This window comes from Lissotriton vulgaris, chromosome 2_1 (assembly GCF_964263255.1).
Source record: "Lissotriton vulgaris chromosome 2_1, aLisVul1.2, whole genome shotgun sequence".
Lineage (NCBI taxonomy): Eukaryota > Metazoa > Chordata > Amphibia > Caudata > Salamandridae > Lissotriton > Lissotriton vulgaris.
In genome coordinates this window covers 646,943,355-646,961,387 of record NC_141687.1, presented here as the reverse complement: position 1 = coordinate 646,961,387, position 18,033 = coordinate 646,943,355, and the positions used below count along the sequence as shown (strand labels likewise).

At 44.4% G+C, this 18,033-nt stretch overlaps 1 protein-coding gene across 1 annotated transcript in view; it reads left to right on the top strand.

Moving 5' to 3' along the window:
- The window catches only part of VPS13C (vacuolar protein sorting 13 homolog C), a 2,437,235-nt gene that overhangs the window by 1,564,173 nt on the left and 855,029 nt on the right, over window positions 1-18,033 (top strand). Inside the window, exon 60 of the mRNA XM_086955811.1 lies at window positions 7,902-8,199. Coding sequence (XP_086811937.1) covers window positions 7,902-8,199 — 298 coding nt within the window. The remainder of the gene's footprint in view (window positions 1-7,901; window positions 8,200-18,033) is intronic.

Below are 18,033 nucleotides of genomic sequence, written 5' to 3'. Positions count from 1 at the left end.
CATGGAAAGAAAGATCCAAACAAGCAAATGGTGCGTGCAAAAGTGATCGTGAACAAGGCGGCCGCGAGCGGTAGTTGTGGGCGCCCACACGTAAAAAGGAAAATATTTTTTTTTTAAACAGGCAGGCTGGCGAGTGTTGTGCGCGCACCATGAAGAGAGAGGAAAGCATATGGCGCCTCTTCATGTCATTGTGCGTGTAACCGCATGCTCTGTGCCTGCCCAAAGCGCGTGGAAGGACTCTTAAAAGCCCACACACTAAATGTCTCGCAGTCAGCGTATGCGCTGGCTCAGCGAGACCTAAACAGTAATGCTTCTCACATACTTTTGTAAGAATGGATAGGAGAGGTACATGCATAGTCAAACTCTGGTGTCCAAAATGTCTCTCACTGGTGGGGTATTTGATGTATTGAAGAAAAAAAAACGGATAAACGTGGCCTCTGGTAATTTAAGACGTACATCCATTCCAGGGTCAAAGGAGATGAACCGGGTGTTCAGATCATTTGGGTAATTTGGCCAAAAATTAAACATCGGATTATGTCTTGATGACCTCTTAACATTTAAAAGGGGTAATTTGGATAGAGTAGTGTACATGTTTTTAAAGTATTAGAATTTCTGCATTTTTATTTGACTGGGGGTGTTTAGTTTAGACTATATGGACATTGTTTTATGTAAATGGTATCATTTGTTTTTCTTTCACTGCAACATGCTTTGTCTGTGGTGTCACTGTAGAGTGTGATTTTTTTAAGGATAATTTATCATTCTTATGAATTTGTATTGTAAGTCTTTTCTACTAATAACAATAGCATTCTTTGACTCTCATGAGACCTTTGGATATTCGAAGACTTGAATATATGTGAGACGAATGACAAATCTTGAGAGCTATTTAATGAGTTTGATATAAGAAAAATGTGGTAATCCAGTTTAGTACATATCGTTAGAAATGCTACACCGTGGGTTCGGTAAGTGATACGTCCAACTAGAATTCCTCAGTATACCGGAAGACTGTGCCAAAAAGAAAAGTTAGACATATGGCTATGAATGAAAAGGATATAAGCAAGAAGTGGAGCTAATCAACACTGAAAATCGACAGGGATCATTTTTGAGTATCTACAATGGACTGTTTCAATATGAAGAGTGATAAGGATAAGGCTGGAAACATAGTGTAAACATGTCTTACTGGAAGCAATACTACTTTTTCTTTTAATGAAAAGATGTCCTGAGCCACCGCGCCAAATTGGTGTGTGTGTGTGGAGAATATTTTGAGAAGATTCTGCAGGCAAAGCCCAAAAGGCAGAAGATATTGCATTCACTGTCACCACTGCGCAATGACCGCTGCATTATGAGCATCATTTAATAATCAGGATGCTTATAATAGGCTTCTTGTGCTCCTCTCTCTGGGGCCCAGCAATTTTGTCTTTGAGTTTTCAGGTCACAGCCCAACTGAGTCACACATTACAAGTATGTTTGGTAGAGAGAGACTGGTTCTTTACAGTAATCTAGAAGTATATTAATAGCACTCCTACAAATTGCCAGATTTCAGAGATTGCACAGTTGCAGTGCAGGCTTGCACTGACATTTGCACTCTGTGGCTGGTACAACAAAAATTTTAGTATTCACTAGTCGGTTGGGCCAGCTGTCAGTACAAAAGTGTACTGTGAATGTGCAGTCTATGATATATATATATATATATATATTTATATATATATATATAACACAGTGATGTTATAGATAGATGTTTAAAAAAGGTACAACTAATGTTTAAAAACAAAACATCTTTTAAACCACCAGAACGCATGAAGAATGAGAAACAGGTTTATAATGTCCTGTACAACAATCCCTGAAGACCTCCTCCCTAAGCAGCTGTCTGTTACTGGAGTCCACACTCTAGAATCCAGTGGAGATAGCAACCAGTTGCTGTCACAATTGCTAGGATCCAACATTTCTTCCTTCCCTAATAATAAAATTAACTACATAATTTAACACAGTGTGTGGGTAAGCATGAAACCGAGTGAAATTACAGATTCACAGCACACAAAATCCTGGTGCGCAAGTTAAATCGAGAACAGCAGCACATCCACGACCAAGAAAAAAAACCTGAAACTTAGTAACACATAGGACATCATAAGCCATCAGGCACACACACAATACTTTTTCCAAATTGGTTAAGTTCTTCTACGTTCTGCTTTACTAAATTCCCGCTTCTTAACAAGTTCAACTTTTGGAACCGTTGGTGCATTTCCCTTCCACCAAATGTCACATTCCAACGCATTGCTCAAAGTCACTTTCCAGATGTTCCGCCTTTCACCATCACCCACCCACACAATATTGCCAACTACCTTCTTGACTTGCTTGGGCTTGGACCATTTGGACAATCCTGCCCTTTGCTCCCAACAAGATATTTCCTCACCCAGTCACCAATCACAAACCTATGTGCACTGCTCCTTAACTCATCATTGTGCCTTTGCATATACTTATACTTTTCCTGATAATTCTGAACTCTGTGCTCCAACTCTTTCTAGTCCACACACTTAATGCTGGCCAATCCATGCGGGTGTCACTTTGGTACCCACTTGCCCTCCTTTAAGAAGACGAAACAGGATCTCCTTTGTGGCTGTGTCGGGCATGTTCCGGTCTCCACACATTTCCTTGATGGCATTTTTGTACTCCTCACCACGCTCTTTAGCAAGTTGCTTGCATTCCTTTAGCACAAGATTGAACCTCTCAACAAGACCGTTTTCTCTAGGATTATAAACTGCAGTGGTATGATGTGACACCCCAATTTTTTGCATGTACCTTTCAAACTCAACAGCAAGGAATTGTGGCCCATTTTCTGTATTCAGACACTGAGGATATCCATCTCTATCTCTCTCTCATCTTCGCAAAAATCGATACAATTGGATGCTTTTGTCTCCCGTACAAATGCTATTTCAGGCCATTTAGTAAAGTAGTCCACCACGACAATGGTGTATATGTTCACTATCCCCCTGGCATTAAATGATCCACAAATGTCCATCGCCACTCTGCCACAGTTAGTCTAGTAATAAGGTGGGTGATATAGGAGATTCCTCTGACTTATGTGATTTGTTGCTACACATGCACGCCACACAATTCCGAACACATCTCCTTATCTCCTTATCCAGGCCTTACCACCAAGTCACATCTAGCTCTTCTCTTCTTTCCAGACATTCTGCTATGCCATTCGTGAAACAACTCCAGTAATCTGGCACGAAATCCTAAAGGTACCACCAACCTACTCACACTCCTAAGAATTCCATCCCCTACTTAAAATTCTAACCAACTCATCTTACAATCTGCATGTTTCTTTCTCATATCCGTTGCCTGACCCGTGTTATTGGACAAGCATGTCATCAATTGTTTCATCATGTCATCTTCCAAAGTTGCTCGCCTCCAGTCTTCCTCACCTACGGCCCCAACACCTGACTCATCCGCACTTGCCACCAACCATTCTTCCCTATCCTCTTTCTCGTCGCTCTCTTCCTGGCTCTGCAGTGGTAAGTGAGACAGACAGTCCACATTTATGTTCCTATAATCAGGAACATACTTCAGTTATTAGTCATATTCTTGCAAACGGTATAGCCATTTTATAATTCTGGTTGTTGACCTTCCAGCTCCCTTAGTGGTGACAATGTCAATGAGAAGTCTGTTATCGGTTCTCAACTTAAAATGTATCCTACCCACATATTTTTTGAATTAGTTGATGCCCTACCAGCATGCCCACGGTTCCTTCTCAATGACAGAATAAGTGACCTCTGCACCCTTGAGTGTACACAAAGCAAATGTCACTACGCGCTCATGTCCATTTTCCTTCTGCATCAACACAGCACCTAACCTGTAAGCAGTTGCACCCACCACCACCATGATGTTATCACGCAGAGCAATAGGTTTGAGGGCCATGTCCTTCACAATATCAGCTTTTATACCTTCAAAAGCCTTCTGACATTCATTGGTCCACAGAAATTGCACATTGTATTTTATCAAAACCCTCAGACTGTGTACTTTGTCTGCAAAATGCTGTACAAACTTAAAGTAGTGTTCAGCTAAACCTAAGAAAGAGCATAATTGCTCCTTGTCAACTGGTAATGGGGCACATTTATTAGCCTTAAGCAGCTTCTTTTGGGGTTTAACTCCATCCCCTGACTGTGTGTGCCCCACGTAATCAACTTGCATTACACCAAATTAGCACTTACGGGCACTCACAGTTAACCCAGCTTCTTGCAATTTCCTCAGAACCTTATTCAAAACACCATCGTGACTGTTAGGTCTGCACCCCAGGCTAAAATGCCCTCCTGGAACACTCTCACATTCCTGATATCTTTCAAAACACTCTCATGAGCCTTTGAAAGGCCATATAAGCGTACGCCAACCCGAATTGGAATGTTCCCTCTGGTGTTCTGAATGCGGTCAGATGTCTGGAAATGGAATGTCGCCAAACCTGGTGATATGTGTTGGACAAATCTAGTGATGAAACGTTTTTGGCATTTTTAATGCTAGCTATCATCTCGCTTTTATGTGGCTAGGGATGATGGTCGACCCAGATGTTCCGGGTCAGGTCTCTCAAGTCCACACACATGCAGAATTTTCCATTGTCTTTGCATGCCAAAACAATGGGACTAAGCCATTCAGATGCATCAGTTGGTTCTATAACCCTAGCTTTACCTAATCATAATCTGTCTAACTCCTCCTTAAGCTTTGCAAGTAAGGCTAACGCCACATTTCTCACCTTGTGTACTATTGAGGTACTCCCAGCCTTTAACACAAAGCGATGTTGAAATTTAGTCAGGCATCCAAGAATACGATCAAAGAACTGTGGATATTTCACGCTCCACATCAGTCTTTCCACACTTCAGTCAACAAAACCTGATCAGGATGATTGGGATCTTGTGTAATGCCCAATGCTTTTTGGTCCTTCCTTCCACTTTCCACCATGTACATTTTCCCATATGCACTTCTATCTTTATAAGACAATTGGCAATTAAAAAATCCTAGCAGTGGAAGTTTTACCCCATAATACCCTACAGGCTCAATGTCTTGTTGAAACAGCTTATGCACACTGACACTCTCCCACACAAGTCTATTGATTATGGTGTATGGGGAGCATGAGTCTGGCCACACGATACATTAATCTCCTTTATCTTTAACCCCTTGGGCGCGGCCGCGATTCTGTGCCTGTGCGGCAGAATCGTGAGTGGGCGGGTTCATGACGGCCCCCAGCCATCATCAGCACACTCCCACCGTGATGCATGACGGCTGGGGGCCGTCATCACCATCGAAGGGGTTAAGGTGCACTTGGGAGGATGATATCCCTCTTTTATTTCATTAACACTATTTTCACAAATTACCAGTACCTCAACACCATCATCTTCCTCAGAGCACTCTCCCTCGTACTCTCTCACAATATTTACAGACCGTTTCCAAGTTTCTCGATTTTCAGACCTACGCATCCTCGAGAAATTGCCTAATTCTTTGCTCTTGTAGCACTTAGCCTTTGTAGCAGGGCATCATTCTGCTTCAGTGGTATGCTTAATGCTCCCACACCTGAAACATACATGTCTATTCTTACCTGCTCTTACCTTACCAACAGGAACTTTGGTCTGATTCTTAGTCGAATTCTCGACACACTTCTTAATTTTGTGTATATCATTTACCTTGTAAAGGTTGTTCTTGTCCATCCCTAGTTCCCCATTGAGCTCCTTAACACACCTGAATGAATCCTCCACCGCCTTGCCATCTCATTTGTTTTTTCCAAAGGCGGGTCCTTTAAGTTCTACAGTCTTTCCTGAATCTTTCTGTTATTCGTTCTGTTGATGAACTGGTCTCTAATAATTTCCTCATGTAAGTTCTTGAACATCTCATATGTGTTTTTTAACTTTGTCTGGAAATGTTAGAATGATATCTTTTACTACATGTCCTACTAGATTGAGCTCCAGAATAATTACATGTTCATCAGTGTAATTTTTACAAGTAGTTTTTAAGAAACTCTCAAATAACCTTCTCCATTATTCCCATCTTTGGGTAATAATTTGTTGATCTATTATATCGAATGATAAAAGTCTCCACATTATCATACTTGAAATATTTTCTTGATCATGTACATAGGTTTCAACCTTTTGTACATTTCCAAGTATTCTTCCACCTCCAGCCAACATTTTGTTTTTTTTTAAGAATAAGGTTAACAAATTTAAATAATGCACATAAGATTTATATTCTATTTTCCAAATTAATATATTTTGTTATATGAAAGAAATTCAGTTGTTTTTATATTTTTTCGATGTTTGCCTGGTTTCAAAATAGCTTCCTTTCTAAATGTGAATTGGCATGTGCCTGACTGAAAGATGGCAGCAGATATTTTATAATCTTGCACTGTCTTGAATGATTTTAGGATGACTGCAATTGATGAACTTTGAAATCTCATGTTATTTCCTGAGGTCATGCACACTAATTTGCGTCCCTGGTTTCTTCACTTGTATGCAGAAATGCTGACATGACTGGGTTTAGGAATTGCAAAAACGCTGTAAAATTAAGTTTACTACTTGGTCCACCACCTTTATGTTACTCAGGCCCTTGCCGCTTTATACTTTATCCCTCCGTTTTAATGTGTGTCCACACCCAACACAGTTCAACTATCGGAACAGAGCTTGGGCCAATCAGCACTCCTCGCAAAATTTCAACAACAAGGTCCACATTTCAGGCATTAAATGATGGTATTTATTGTTTGGAGAACGAGCACCTCTAGCTCTAATGTGCGCCTGACAGCCAGTAAAAACTGTACTAACTTGAAAAGATAATATTCTACATTCTATGCACAGTGGACATCATGCAATACTACACACATGTGTACTAAACACATGCTTGGTCAGGGGTCTGGCAATAACTTAACCCCGTTTCTTCCCGAACTGTGGGTCATAAACTGATTTTTGATGGGATGTAAACGTCCCAAGCATTAAATAAATTTGCCTTTAATTTCTGTATTGTAAAAAGAGTCAAATGTCAAGCTATGTCTTCTGACAAATTGCTTCTTATGTGTTTTTAACACGGGTATTGGGATTTACAAACTTCTCTTCCTTTGCAGTTAGAGAAAACATGTATGTGATTTATGTGACAATGTTGTTGGGGTACAGAGACTGAAATTTCCTTCAGGAATGTAGGATATTTTTTGTAACACACAACGAAATGTAAAGACGTATAAAAGAACTGTACACATTCTGAAGTGTGATGGAAGCAAAGATTTAGATTTTAATAGGATCAAAACAGATCAAGATACCACTTGGTGATGCACATCTGATAAGTGTTCTCTGAAACCCAATTTCCACACATTATCATTTGTGTGCAATCTAGTTTTATCAGTAAAATTGTATGTCAGTGAAAAGTTAGTGGCCATCTCAGTAGAAAATGTGCTTTCTGTAAATGGCAGTGCCCTACCCCACGATGCTTTAGTTGTATTAAAAAAGTTGCCCACCTCATGTCTAGTAAAGCGAGATGGGTCCCAAAATGATGTTGTTCTGAAAAGTGGATTGTGGTTCTAAAAAGTTTGGGAAGCATTGATTTAACCAATTATATGCCTGGGCCTCTGCAGATCTACAAGTAAATGGCAGACAGCCACATTTGTGCATTTGTTCATTCTTAATGGTGATCAATACCTCCACTAGAGATTTACAGTAATTCTCAGCCCAATCTGTCAAATCTGTGTATTTCATGTAGAATAATATTTTATATGCTTGACACTGTTTTCTCTTGTTTAAAATGAAGTGGGCACAATCTGTTTTCTTTAATTTAAAGCAATATATGTATAGTATGAGACTACCAGTCGGCTGTAGTGACAAAGCAAATTACCTTTGTAATTACTATTGTACATCAATAAAAATCCTTCCTGTTTTTCCTAGATGCCAATTGTTTGTGAAACCAGTGGGAATTTTAGAAGGGCAGTATTGTCATTCTACTACCTACATCACATGGAAGGAAGAGCTCCACAGGAGCAATGAAGTGAGATGTATGTTGCAGTGCCCAGCTTCGGAAGCCAACTTTTTACCTTTAATAGTGAACTGCACAGCTGTACCCGATGAAATCGACTTTATTGCTAGCCATGGCGAAAAAGACTGGGATCCTGCATACATCCTTCATCTATACCCGCCACTCACAGTCAGAAATTTCCTGCCTTACTCGCTTAGATTTTTACTTGAGGTATGTACCTTTTCGGACATCCTTTACCCTTCTTGTTGCTGTGGTACACATGTTGCACTAACTTTGCAGAGCTCACTAAACTGTATTTAAAGTTAAAAGTGCAATTTGTTTTGATTAAAACCAAGCTCAGTACAACTTTAATTAAATATTTTCCTTCTAAAGTTGAAACACAGGTTTGTCAATGTTTGACATCTTGAATTGCTTTCAATTATCTGACGTGGGTGATTCTTTATTATGGTGGGAGATTTGATAGACATTAACACTAAAATTGAGCGTTCCCAATGGGCGTAACTATGATTTCACTTAGTATTTTATTTTTTAATAATATGGCTACACCCTTCAAATGCCAAGTATGTGAATTATTGAAACATTTATTGCAACACAACAATCAATCGCTTACATTTGAATGAGATTCGGAAAGATGAATGGTCTTGAAAATGTCTGCATTCTAGGAAAAGTCCTAGTCATGAATTAGTGAGGAAAAAGTTTTAAAGAGTGAATGAGTGAACAAAGAAAGACTGGTAAAATGGCTCACCAGTGAGTGAAAAGTAGTACCATATTGCAGAATAAAAACAAAGCTGAGGGTCCACTTTTATTTTGCCACTGAACAACATCAACATTTGATTAGCATCAAAACCTATTCTGTCCATCTGGTCCTCGAATTCAGTTAATACGGTGGAACTATTATAGGAGCAAAGAATATGTAAGAATAGTATGTAAGTATCCGCTAGTCTAATGAGCAAGAACTCCAAAAAGAGAAAACAAGACTTTTTTTAATTCAAAACTGTAAATCAATTTGGTACTGATTTAGCTCAAACATAAGTCACACAAGCTTACTAAAAATCATCAAATTAAAGGAAAACGTGATAACGGAATTATCGCAGTCTATAACTAAAAACGAAAATTAATGAGATTTTGATTTTAATTACTCTGCTCACATTTAGGTATGTTAATGAATAAATTGAGTAAGTACCTGGAGGACAATCTTATGGGATTCTCCCAAGAAAAGTGGTTGAAAAATCAGTTGGTCTTTCGTGCCTGGGACTTGTTGAGTATATCTAAATTGGGTGATGTTTGTGACTGGGACCACATTGGTACATTTGAGCATTTAGCTGAAGAATTTCAACCGCACAAAACACAGTTCTATACATTTCCTTCGAATCCATCATGTTCTAGCTTCCTATAGAGAGGACCTGACAGAAGTGCCTGAATACAATGCACTGGAGTCCAAATTATGCTCGGCTCATTAGGACACAAAGCTTAGACCAATTACAGGGCACAAGATTGGACATAGAATGTGACATTAGGGAACTAAATGACGAGAGGCTAAGATGGCCGTGTGTACACTCTCCATTTCATCTAATCTTTAACTGAATTCATCTGACCGATTCCACTTTACAGTGCTATATGTTCTGTGAAATGTCTATCTTGATATCACTCATTATGCTAGAAACAAAACCCAAAAGTGACCACCATTGCGAAGTAGTACACGTTAGCTCATCTATAGCTTTAAGGGAGTGGAGTAGGAGCAAGAAAAGCTTCTGAGCAATATGGCATATACTCGTCATCAAAAAGAAAATGTAAATAATAACTTTAGCTACCACTGAGACCTTCAAACATTGGTAGCCCACACAAAGCAAACTTTAACTACAGAGGCCTCCTAGTACATATTGAAAAATATCCTGATTTGGTTAGTGTACAAGGAGGGCCAGCCTGAAACATCACTGTTTTGTCGGCTGTTATTCTAATCATTTGAGACTCACAGCAAGCACCTGTCTGCTGATAATGCCTTGCAGCCTGAAACAACAATGCTGAATCAAGAAATAGATATTCATAGAATGTTTAGGTGCTTACGAGAGAGTACAAGATAGCCCTCACCTGTTCGAGTCCCTGCACAATTCTTGATGTGAATAAACTGAAGCAGTTCATGATTCCTGTCTACCCCAGGAACAGCTCAGGAATTCAAAGGACGAGTTACACGAGCACAATTGGTTTGAGTTCCATCCCTTTTCCACTTCCCCTACTAGACTTGGGGGCATAAAAAGATGGAGCTACAAAGAACAAATACGCATACAGTTAGGATAAATGTGCTGGTAAAGAATCTGTGGAATCTGAAAGAGACCATTAGTTAGAGATTCCTTACCTTAGAATTACCCCCAGGCGTCAGACTGGATCCGGAGCATTTTTTCTGTTGCAGTACCCTTCCCTTCAGTAGGTGGATCGGTCGACTCCGCGACCGTCGTCTGGGTTTTGGTCGACGGGATGAAGTTGCAGTATTTACTTAGACGCCGCCCCTGCACGCTGACATCAGTTCTTTCTTTTTCCGCGTCAGCCAGCACAGATCCGGAGAGAGCATGTCCCTTAGTCACTTTTTTCAACTTATGTCAAAGTCGACTCCTGGTAGCACAAGGGATGTCCCATCGTCGAACCCGTTTCAAGCCTTGTGACTCCTGTCACAAATTGATGTCCATCACAGATCCGGCCCTCGTGTGCCTCTGGTGCCTGGAGTGTGACCACGACTGGAAGTCGTGCTCCAACTGCCAGGCCATGAATCCGAAGTCTTCGCGGGAGTGGTCCTGAAAGCTCTTGGAGGCCTGGCAGTCCCAGCCACGTCGTTCGATGTCATGGTCGTGAGGGAGGTCTCAGACCGGTAGCGGAGCCACCACCACTCGTCATCGAACTCTTCACACTCCTCTGGTAAGTCGAAGCATAAGAAGACCGCAAAGAAGCACCGTCGCTCTTCGCCTTCTCCCCGTCCGTCGGCCGATGCGATACGGGACCCGGAGTGTCGTCGCTATCTCGCTCTGACTTTGGAGCCTGCTTCTGGGATGGCTCAGCGCTTTCCTCCCTTTCCCGAAGCAGGATCGTCCCCTGCCCAGCTTTAAACTTTTTACAAAGCGCTTTACAGCATCTTTGGCCAGCCTTCGTGCCCCATGGTCTCGCCTGGGGACCCTGGGCCTTCGATGCCGGTGGTTCCGGCGCCTGAGGGTCCTCAAGGATCCAGGTCTGGATCCAGATCGACACCGGTCGACCTCATGTTACCTTAACTGGTGCTGAATCCAGTGACAATGCCCCAGGCGCCAGTTGTGCCCCCAGCCGGTGCTGACCCTAGCCTCACCCCCGATTTCGACACAGTGCCAGACCGACATCGATCGGCGTCCGCTCTGGCGCCGAAATGTACGTTTGTACCACTGTTAGTTTCTGGTACTCCCTACTGCCCTGATTTGCAAACAGAGGACGGTGAGGAGGACTGGGAAGGGTCTGTAGACCCTTTGGCTGACCAGCTTGAAGTGCCGGACTGGTGAGAGGAGTTGGGTGATGCCAGTGGTATAGATACCTCCCCTGACATTGGCATGGTCTCCCCCCCAACCGTGGCTACGGAGGAGAGAGCTTCATATGCAGTGGTGTTGAATAGGGAAGATGAGGCCTTGGGCCTGGAGCTTCCTCCGGTGGCAGTCAGGATTAACCTCCTGACAGAGGTACTTCAACCAGCAGCAGCCTCTTCGGAGCCCCTGCTGCCTTTTAATTAAGCCCTCACTGATGTCCTTCTGGGCAATTGTTCGAAGACCAGCACAGAGGCTCCTGTGGTGTAGGATGATTGCCCAACGTCACCACCCAGCCCCGGGGTGACCCACTTTTCCTCTCCCAACACCCGAGCCCCAAGAGCTTGGGGGTCCAAGCGTCGTCTCTAAGGGTGCATTTCCTACTGCTCCCCAGATAGGGAATTCATGAAGCAGGACCACCTTGGGAAGAACAGGTTTTCTTCTGCCAGCCTAGCACTGCAGGCGGTGAACACTGCATGCCTCTTGGGCCGTTATACCCATTCGGTGTGGGATACAGTTGCTCACATGCTGCCACCGTTCTCAACCTTGTAGTAGCAGAGGGTCGAGACGCAGCTAAGTTCACCATACGCTGTGGCCTGGATACTGCTGACTCTATGTATCAACAAAGAGAGAGGTAGGGAGATTTCAAAGACACTCTCTTAGTCCCCGGTTAAATGTCAAACAACAAAAAAAAAAGAGAGAGGTCTAAACTGGTCAAGCCCACGGCTACCAGAAACGTGGAGCAAAAAGATAAGCGAGATATTATTGATCACAGTCACTCTAGTTGAGTGGGATCACAGTCACTCTATTTGAGTAGGAAAGCCCTCACACACCGACCTAGTCAGTGTCATGCTTCATCATCGGGCCCCACCGAAGAGACCGAGTGTCTCTTCGGTGTGCTGCGACGCCAGAAAGACTGCGGAGCTGGTTGTGTGGGGAGGATGTGTTGTGAAGATTCTCAAATTAAAAGTGACTAACAGGGTATCAAAAAAACTTTAATAAGTGATCCCTAAGACACGTGTAGGTGGTATATGTGTCTGAATTTAATAGCCAAGGTTATTAGGATCTAGTTTAAATTCAGCTAAATACCACAAATTTGTTAAAATCAGTCAACATGTTTCTGCCTTCAATGTGGTATATATTCACCATGGCATTCTTCAGGACTATAACCCCGGCGGTATGGACACTCTAATAGTCCACCCTGACCTGGGGGCGTGAAAGTGAAAAGGAAAAGTGAAAAAAGTGCTTAAAAATGGGAGAGCAATTTGCTCAATCCAAAAAAACCCCAAAATTAGGGGTGTATCAGCACCTGTAGGAAAAGATATACAAACAAACACATAAAGACATACATACAATTAGTATATGCCAGCGTAGACTTATCGTAGTGCTCCTAAGATGGTGGCAAACCTTTGTGTGCACACAATAATAGATACCTTATGCACCATCCAAGTAGCCCTTTGGGAATAATCGTATTTGCTAGGAGGTGAAGTGCTAGAGGTGGTTTAAAAACTGCTGACTCTAGGCAGAACGGTTTCCACGTCAGTAGCCTAGTTGATGATGTCTGGTTTCTCGGGGGATGTCCAATCAACCCTTCTGGATATGCCATTTGATGGCCGTCGCCTGTTCGATGACAAGGCGGACTCAGCTCTCCAGCGCTTCAAGGTTTCTAGGGCTACGGCCAGATCCTTGGGCCTCATGGCAACCTCTCAACCCACGCAGTTTGCCTTTCGCCTTTTTCGTGGCTACAGTAAGGGTGCCCCACCACTCACCACCCAGTCTAGCCACATGGCCTCTCAAGCTACCCAGCCTATGCGTGGCCAAGGACGTGGAACCCAGCGACGCGAGTCTGGGGCTAGTGGGTAGGCCGGTGCACCTTAACCCCCCTGCAGCAGCCTCCAAACCCTCCTAGTCTAATATTTCAGGGCCACCAGAGGCCAGTTGGTGGCAGGATTCCCCATCACCTCCCCCACTGGCAAAACATCACGTCAGTCAGGTGGGTTTTGCAGATAGTCTGAAGGGGCTACCCCCTCTCCTTCGAGACTACACCTCCCTCCATGCCATCATCTTTCCATCACATGTCGGAGTTTCACTTGGCTCTTCTCCACCAGGAAGTTGCAGCTCTCTTGGGCAAGGGAGTTGTCGAAAGGGTCCCTGTGCCAGAAGTAGGTCGTGGATGCTGTTCCTACTACTTTCTGGTACCCAAGAAGGACAAAGGCCTGCATCCTATCTTGGACCTCAAGGCCCTCAACCGCTTCCTCATGAAGGAGAAGTTCAAAATGCTTACGTTGGCTCGAGTTATGTCTGCCCTCGATCCCAAAGACTAGATGGTAGCATTGGACTTGCAGGACGCCTATTTCCACATCCTGTCCTGCCAGCCCACAGGCGTTGCCTACGGTTCACGGTAGGCCACAAGCATTTTCAGTTTACTGTGCTCCCTTTTGGCCTTACAAGCGCCCCTCAGGTGTTCACGAAAGTGATGACGGTGGTCGTAGCTCATCTGCGCAGATCAGTGATTCCAGTCTTCCCCTATCTCGACAACTGGCTGTTGAAAGCTGTTGTCTCCTACCTTCAGAGTAGCGTGGACCTCCTGCACTCACTGGGGTTCACTAACAACGTGCCAAAGTCACACCTGAGTCCCTCTCAGAAGCTCCTTTTCATCTGAGCAGTTCTGGATACAGCACTGTTTCGGGCTTATCCTACCGAGCAGTGAGTCCGGGATATTTGTGCTAGGATCCCGGATTTCGGTGAGAATGATACTGTGGCTGCTGGGCCTCATGTCCTCCTGCATCCTGCTGGTGCATCATGCCAGATTGCATATGCATGTTCTGCAGTGGGACCTGAAGTTCCTGTGGGCTCAGCATCAAGGGAATCTTTCCATTGTCGTCCAGATCTCAGAGGGGATTGCACGTGAGTTGCAGTGGTGGCTCATTCACTAGGATTGGGTCAGTAGCAGATTCCTCTCCCTTCCCCAACCAGAGTTCACAGTAGTGACGGATGTTTCACTCCTGGGTAGGGGCAGCGACCTGGGAGAGGAGAAGATCAGGGGTCTCTGGGTTAAGGCGGAGTTAATTTTTTTAAACTTTTTTATTTTTTTCAGGCGTTTTCCAGTCTACTCCTCAACCTTTTGGAGCTTCGGGCGATCCGTCTTGCACTGAAGGCATTCCTTCCTTCTGTCAAATGATGAGCAGAGCAGGTGTTCACAGACAACACCACCACCATGGTGTACTGCAACAAACAGGGTGGGTGGAGTCGTGGGCCCCATGTCAAGACGCTCATCACCTTTGCACATGGCTGAAACATCAGGGCATATTCCCCGGTGGTTCAACACCTAGCAGGTTCCCTGAACGCCAGGGTGGATTGATCATGAATGGAGTCTTAACTCGAAGGTGGGGCAAGGTTTTTTTCAGCAGTGGGGATAGCCTTGGTTAGATCTGTTGCCACCAAATAGAATGTACAATGTCAGCAGTTCATCGTGTTGGAGTTTCGAAGGTAGCACTCACTCCGTGACGTTTTTTGTCGGCCTCCTGTACTCCTCTCCGCCTGTCCAGGGTGCTGAAGATCAGCCGGGCCCAAGACATTTTTGTGGCTCTGGACTGGGCACGAAGAGTCTAGTACCCTGAGCTCTTGAGCATGGCCATCGATTCTCCTATCAGACTGCCTCTTCTGGAGGATCTTCCATCACAGCAGCAAGGGACGGTCCTCCACATGAGCTTGTCCAGGCTCCACCTCCTTGCATGGAGATTGAGTAGTGACAGTTGACATCTTTCGACCTTCCTCCCGTAGTCTGTAACGTTATCTTGGCAACCAGGCGTCCCTCTACTAAAACGGTATGCGCCTGTAGATGGAACACATTTTTGGCATGGTGCACAGCAAAGACTGTGGATCCCCTTTCTGCTCCCTTTCAGAGGTTCTCTTCAGCCCAGCAGGGCTCTGCTCTGGGCACTCTTACAGCCTACGTTTTGGCCATTTTTGCCTTCTTCGCCTCCTTTTCTTGCAATTCATCTGGACAAACTGGTCATTTGCACTCGGCCCTCTTTTCTGCCCAAAGTGGCTACACCTTTCCACATAGGTAAGACCATCACAATGCCCACCACCTTTCCGCCTGCTCACCCTTCCAAAGAAGAGGAGAGAATCCACCGTCTGGACCCAAAACGTGCGCTCTCCTTCCACCTTGACCGCACTTAAGATTTCCGGGTGGAGGATCAACTCTTTGTGGGTTATGTGGGCGCCAAGAAAGGTCGGGCCGTGCAAAAAAATACTATCTCTCGATGGGTTGTTCTATACATTAACCCCTTCAGTGCTGATGACGAGCCCAGGCTCGTCATGCAGCACGGTGCTCGTGTGCTCATGACGAGCCTGGGCTCATCATGAGCCGTGGAACGCTCACACGTGGGGCTAATTCCCCCGCTGTGCTGAGCGTTCCATTGCGCGGGCGGGTTCATGACGAGCCCAGGCTCGTCATGAGCACACGAGTACCGTGCTGCATGACGAGCCTGGGCTCGTCATCAGCACAGCGGCGCCGTGCGCGGCCCCCCGCCCCCCCGCACCGTGGGGAAATTAGCCCCGCAGTGAAGGGGTTAAAATCTGATATGCTTTGGCGAAAAATGAACCTCCAATAGGACTGCATGCTCACTCTACCAGGGCGACCTCAGCCTCTAATGCTTTGGGACGCGGAGTTCCGCTAATTAACATCTGCCAGGCAGCCACATTGGCATCCCTGCACACATTTACAAAACATTACTGCCTGGATAGCCTAGTCTGGAGAGACCGCTTTTTTGGCCATTCTGTTCTCTAAGACTTTATGGTGTGAACTTGGTTCGCAGACCCACCTCCGGGGTTGGTATTGCTGGGGTATCTATTTTAAGGTAAGGAATCTATAACTAATGGTCTCTTTCAGATGAACAAGTTACTTACCTTTAGTCACGATGTATCTGTAAGAGACATACATTAGTTATAGAATCCTTTCCGCCCCACCCATCCTACCTGTTCTGCGAACTGTCTCCTACAGATAGGGACTCCCTTCAGGGCCCTAGTTTTGTGCACCAGTGGTCAGTGTTTTGCATGGCTCTGCAATTTTGGTGTGGAAAGTTGTGCAGAACAGACGTCAGCATGCAGGGGTGGCCTCTAAGGAGAAACCACAACATCAACCCAGCGACCACAACGCCAGAGGTGGAGTCGACCGGCACCACCTACCGACACGCAGGGTTACTACTACAGAAAGAATTCTCCAGATCCAGTCTGATGCCTGGGGGTATTTCTGAGGTAAGGTAAATGTAAATGTAAATTGATACTTGTATAGCGCACTACTCACCCGCAAGGGTCTCAAGGCGCTTGTACGAATACCGCAGTGGAACCCATCCTGGCTTTCCCTGTGAGGTGTCCACTCCTGGGCACCCCCAAGGTGGAGGCCAGGCATCCTTAGCGTTGTGGGGGCCGTTGTGGAGATTAAGCAAGTTATTGCCCAGAGTTACAGAGTGGGACTCCATGATTGGAATAGGCACCAAGGCGAGAATTATCAGGTCCGTGGAATTTTTGAGCCCAAGACCCGCCGAGGCGGGGAATTGAACCCTGGTCCCGGGCTAGACCTCTGCATCAGGGTCTGCCGCTCTAACCATTGAGCCACACTTCTCCTAAGGAATCTATAACTAATGTACGTCTCTTAAAGATACATCTTTACGGAAGGTAAGTAACTTGTTCATTCATCACACACATCAGAACCAAGATTATTGAAGTAATAATGTTTGAAGATTGTTTGCTTGAACACTCCCAAAACAATCTGTAAAAAGGAGAGGGTTATGAATATCATCCCACCTTAATCCAGAAATAATCTCAACACTTCTCTAACAAACTGAGATTGCATACAATTTGCCATTTCCAGGCTTTAATGCTTTGAAGAGGATTGACTTCATGAGGCTAGTTAGGAAGAATTCTGTTATGGAGATCCCTGGATCTAGAAGCCAACTTCTGAATTTTAGAAGTTGTCATGTCTAGTGTGCTGTGAAAAGATGTACCTTTACAGGCAAGTACAGGGAAGCGGGATCTTTGAAGGCAGGGGTGTCTAGTTTGCAATCACTGTTGTCTATACAGTTGCTTCTTTATTGCTCCAGTCTACTTTGCCGACTCAGCTTTCATTGAAGAGACAGGTTGTTCCTCAGGCAGTGGTCTCAGTGGTACATTTTCAGGAGTCTGGTGCATGCGGTGCTGAGATTTTTTACTTAATGTAGGGCAAACACGTTGTCCTTATTTGGTAAGGCTCTTCATCGCACAGATACTGTCTAGACTCTCCCTGGATATAATGTTGTGGCCTCCCACCTGTGACTGAGAGGTTGTTTAAGTTGGCACACAATCTGAACCTGCTTCGTCACATTATATAATGATAGCTGATGTCATTCCAAAGATGGCTCTGTCATTCTAGGCTTTCTTATTGACCAAACACTGATGTAATTCATCTTGCAGTTCAAATTGAAGAGAACATGGTGCCTCATCAGATATGGAAGGTCGTCCACCTGTG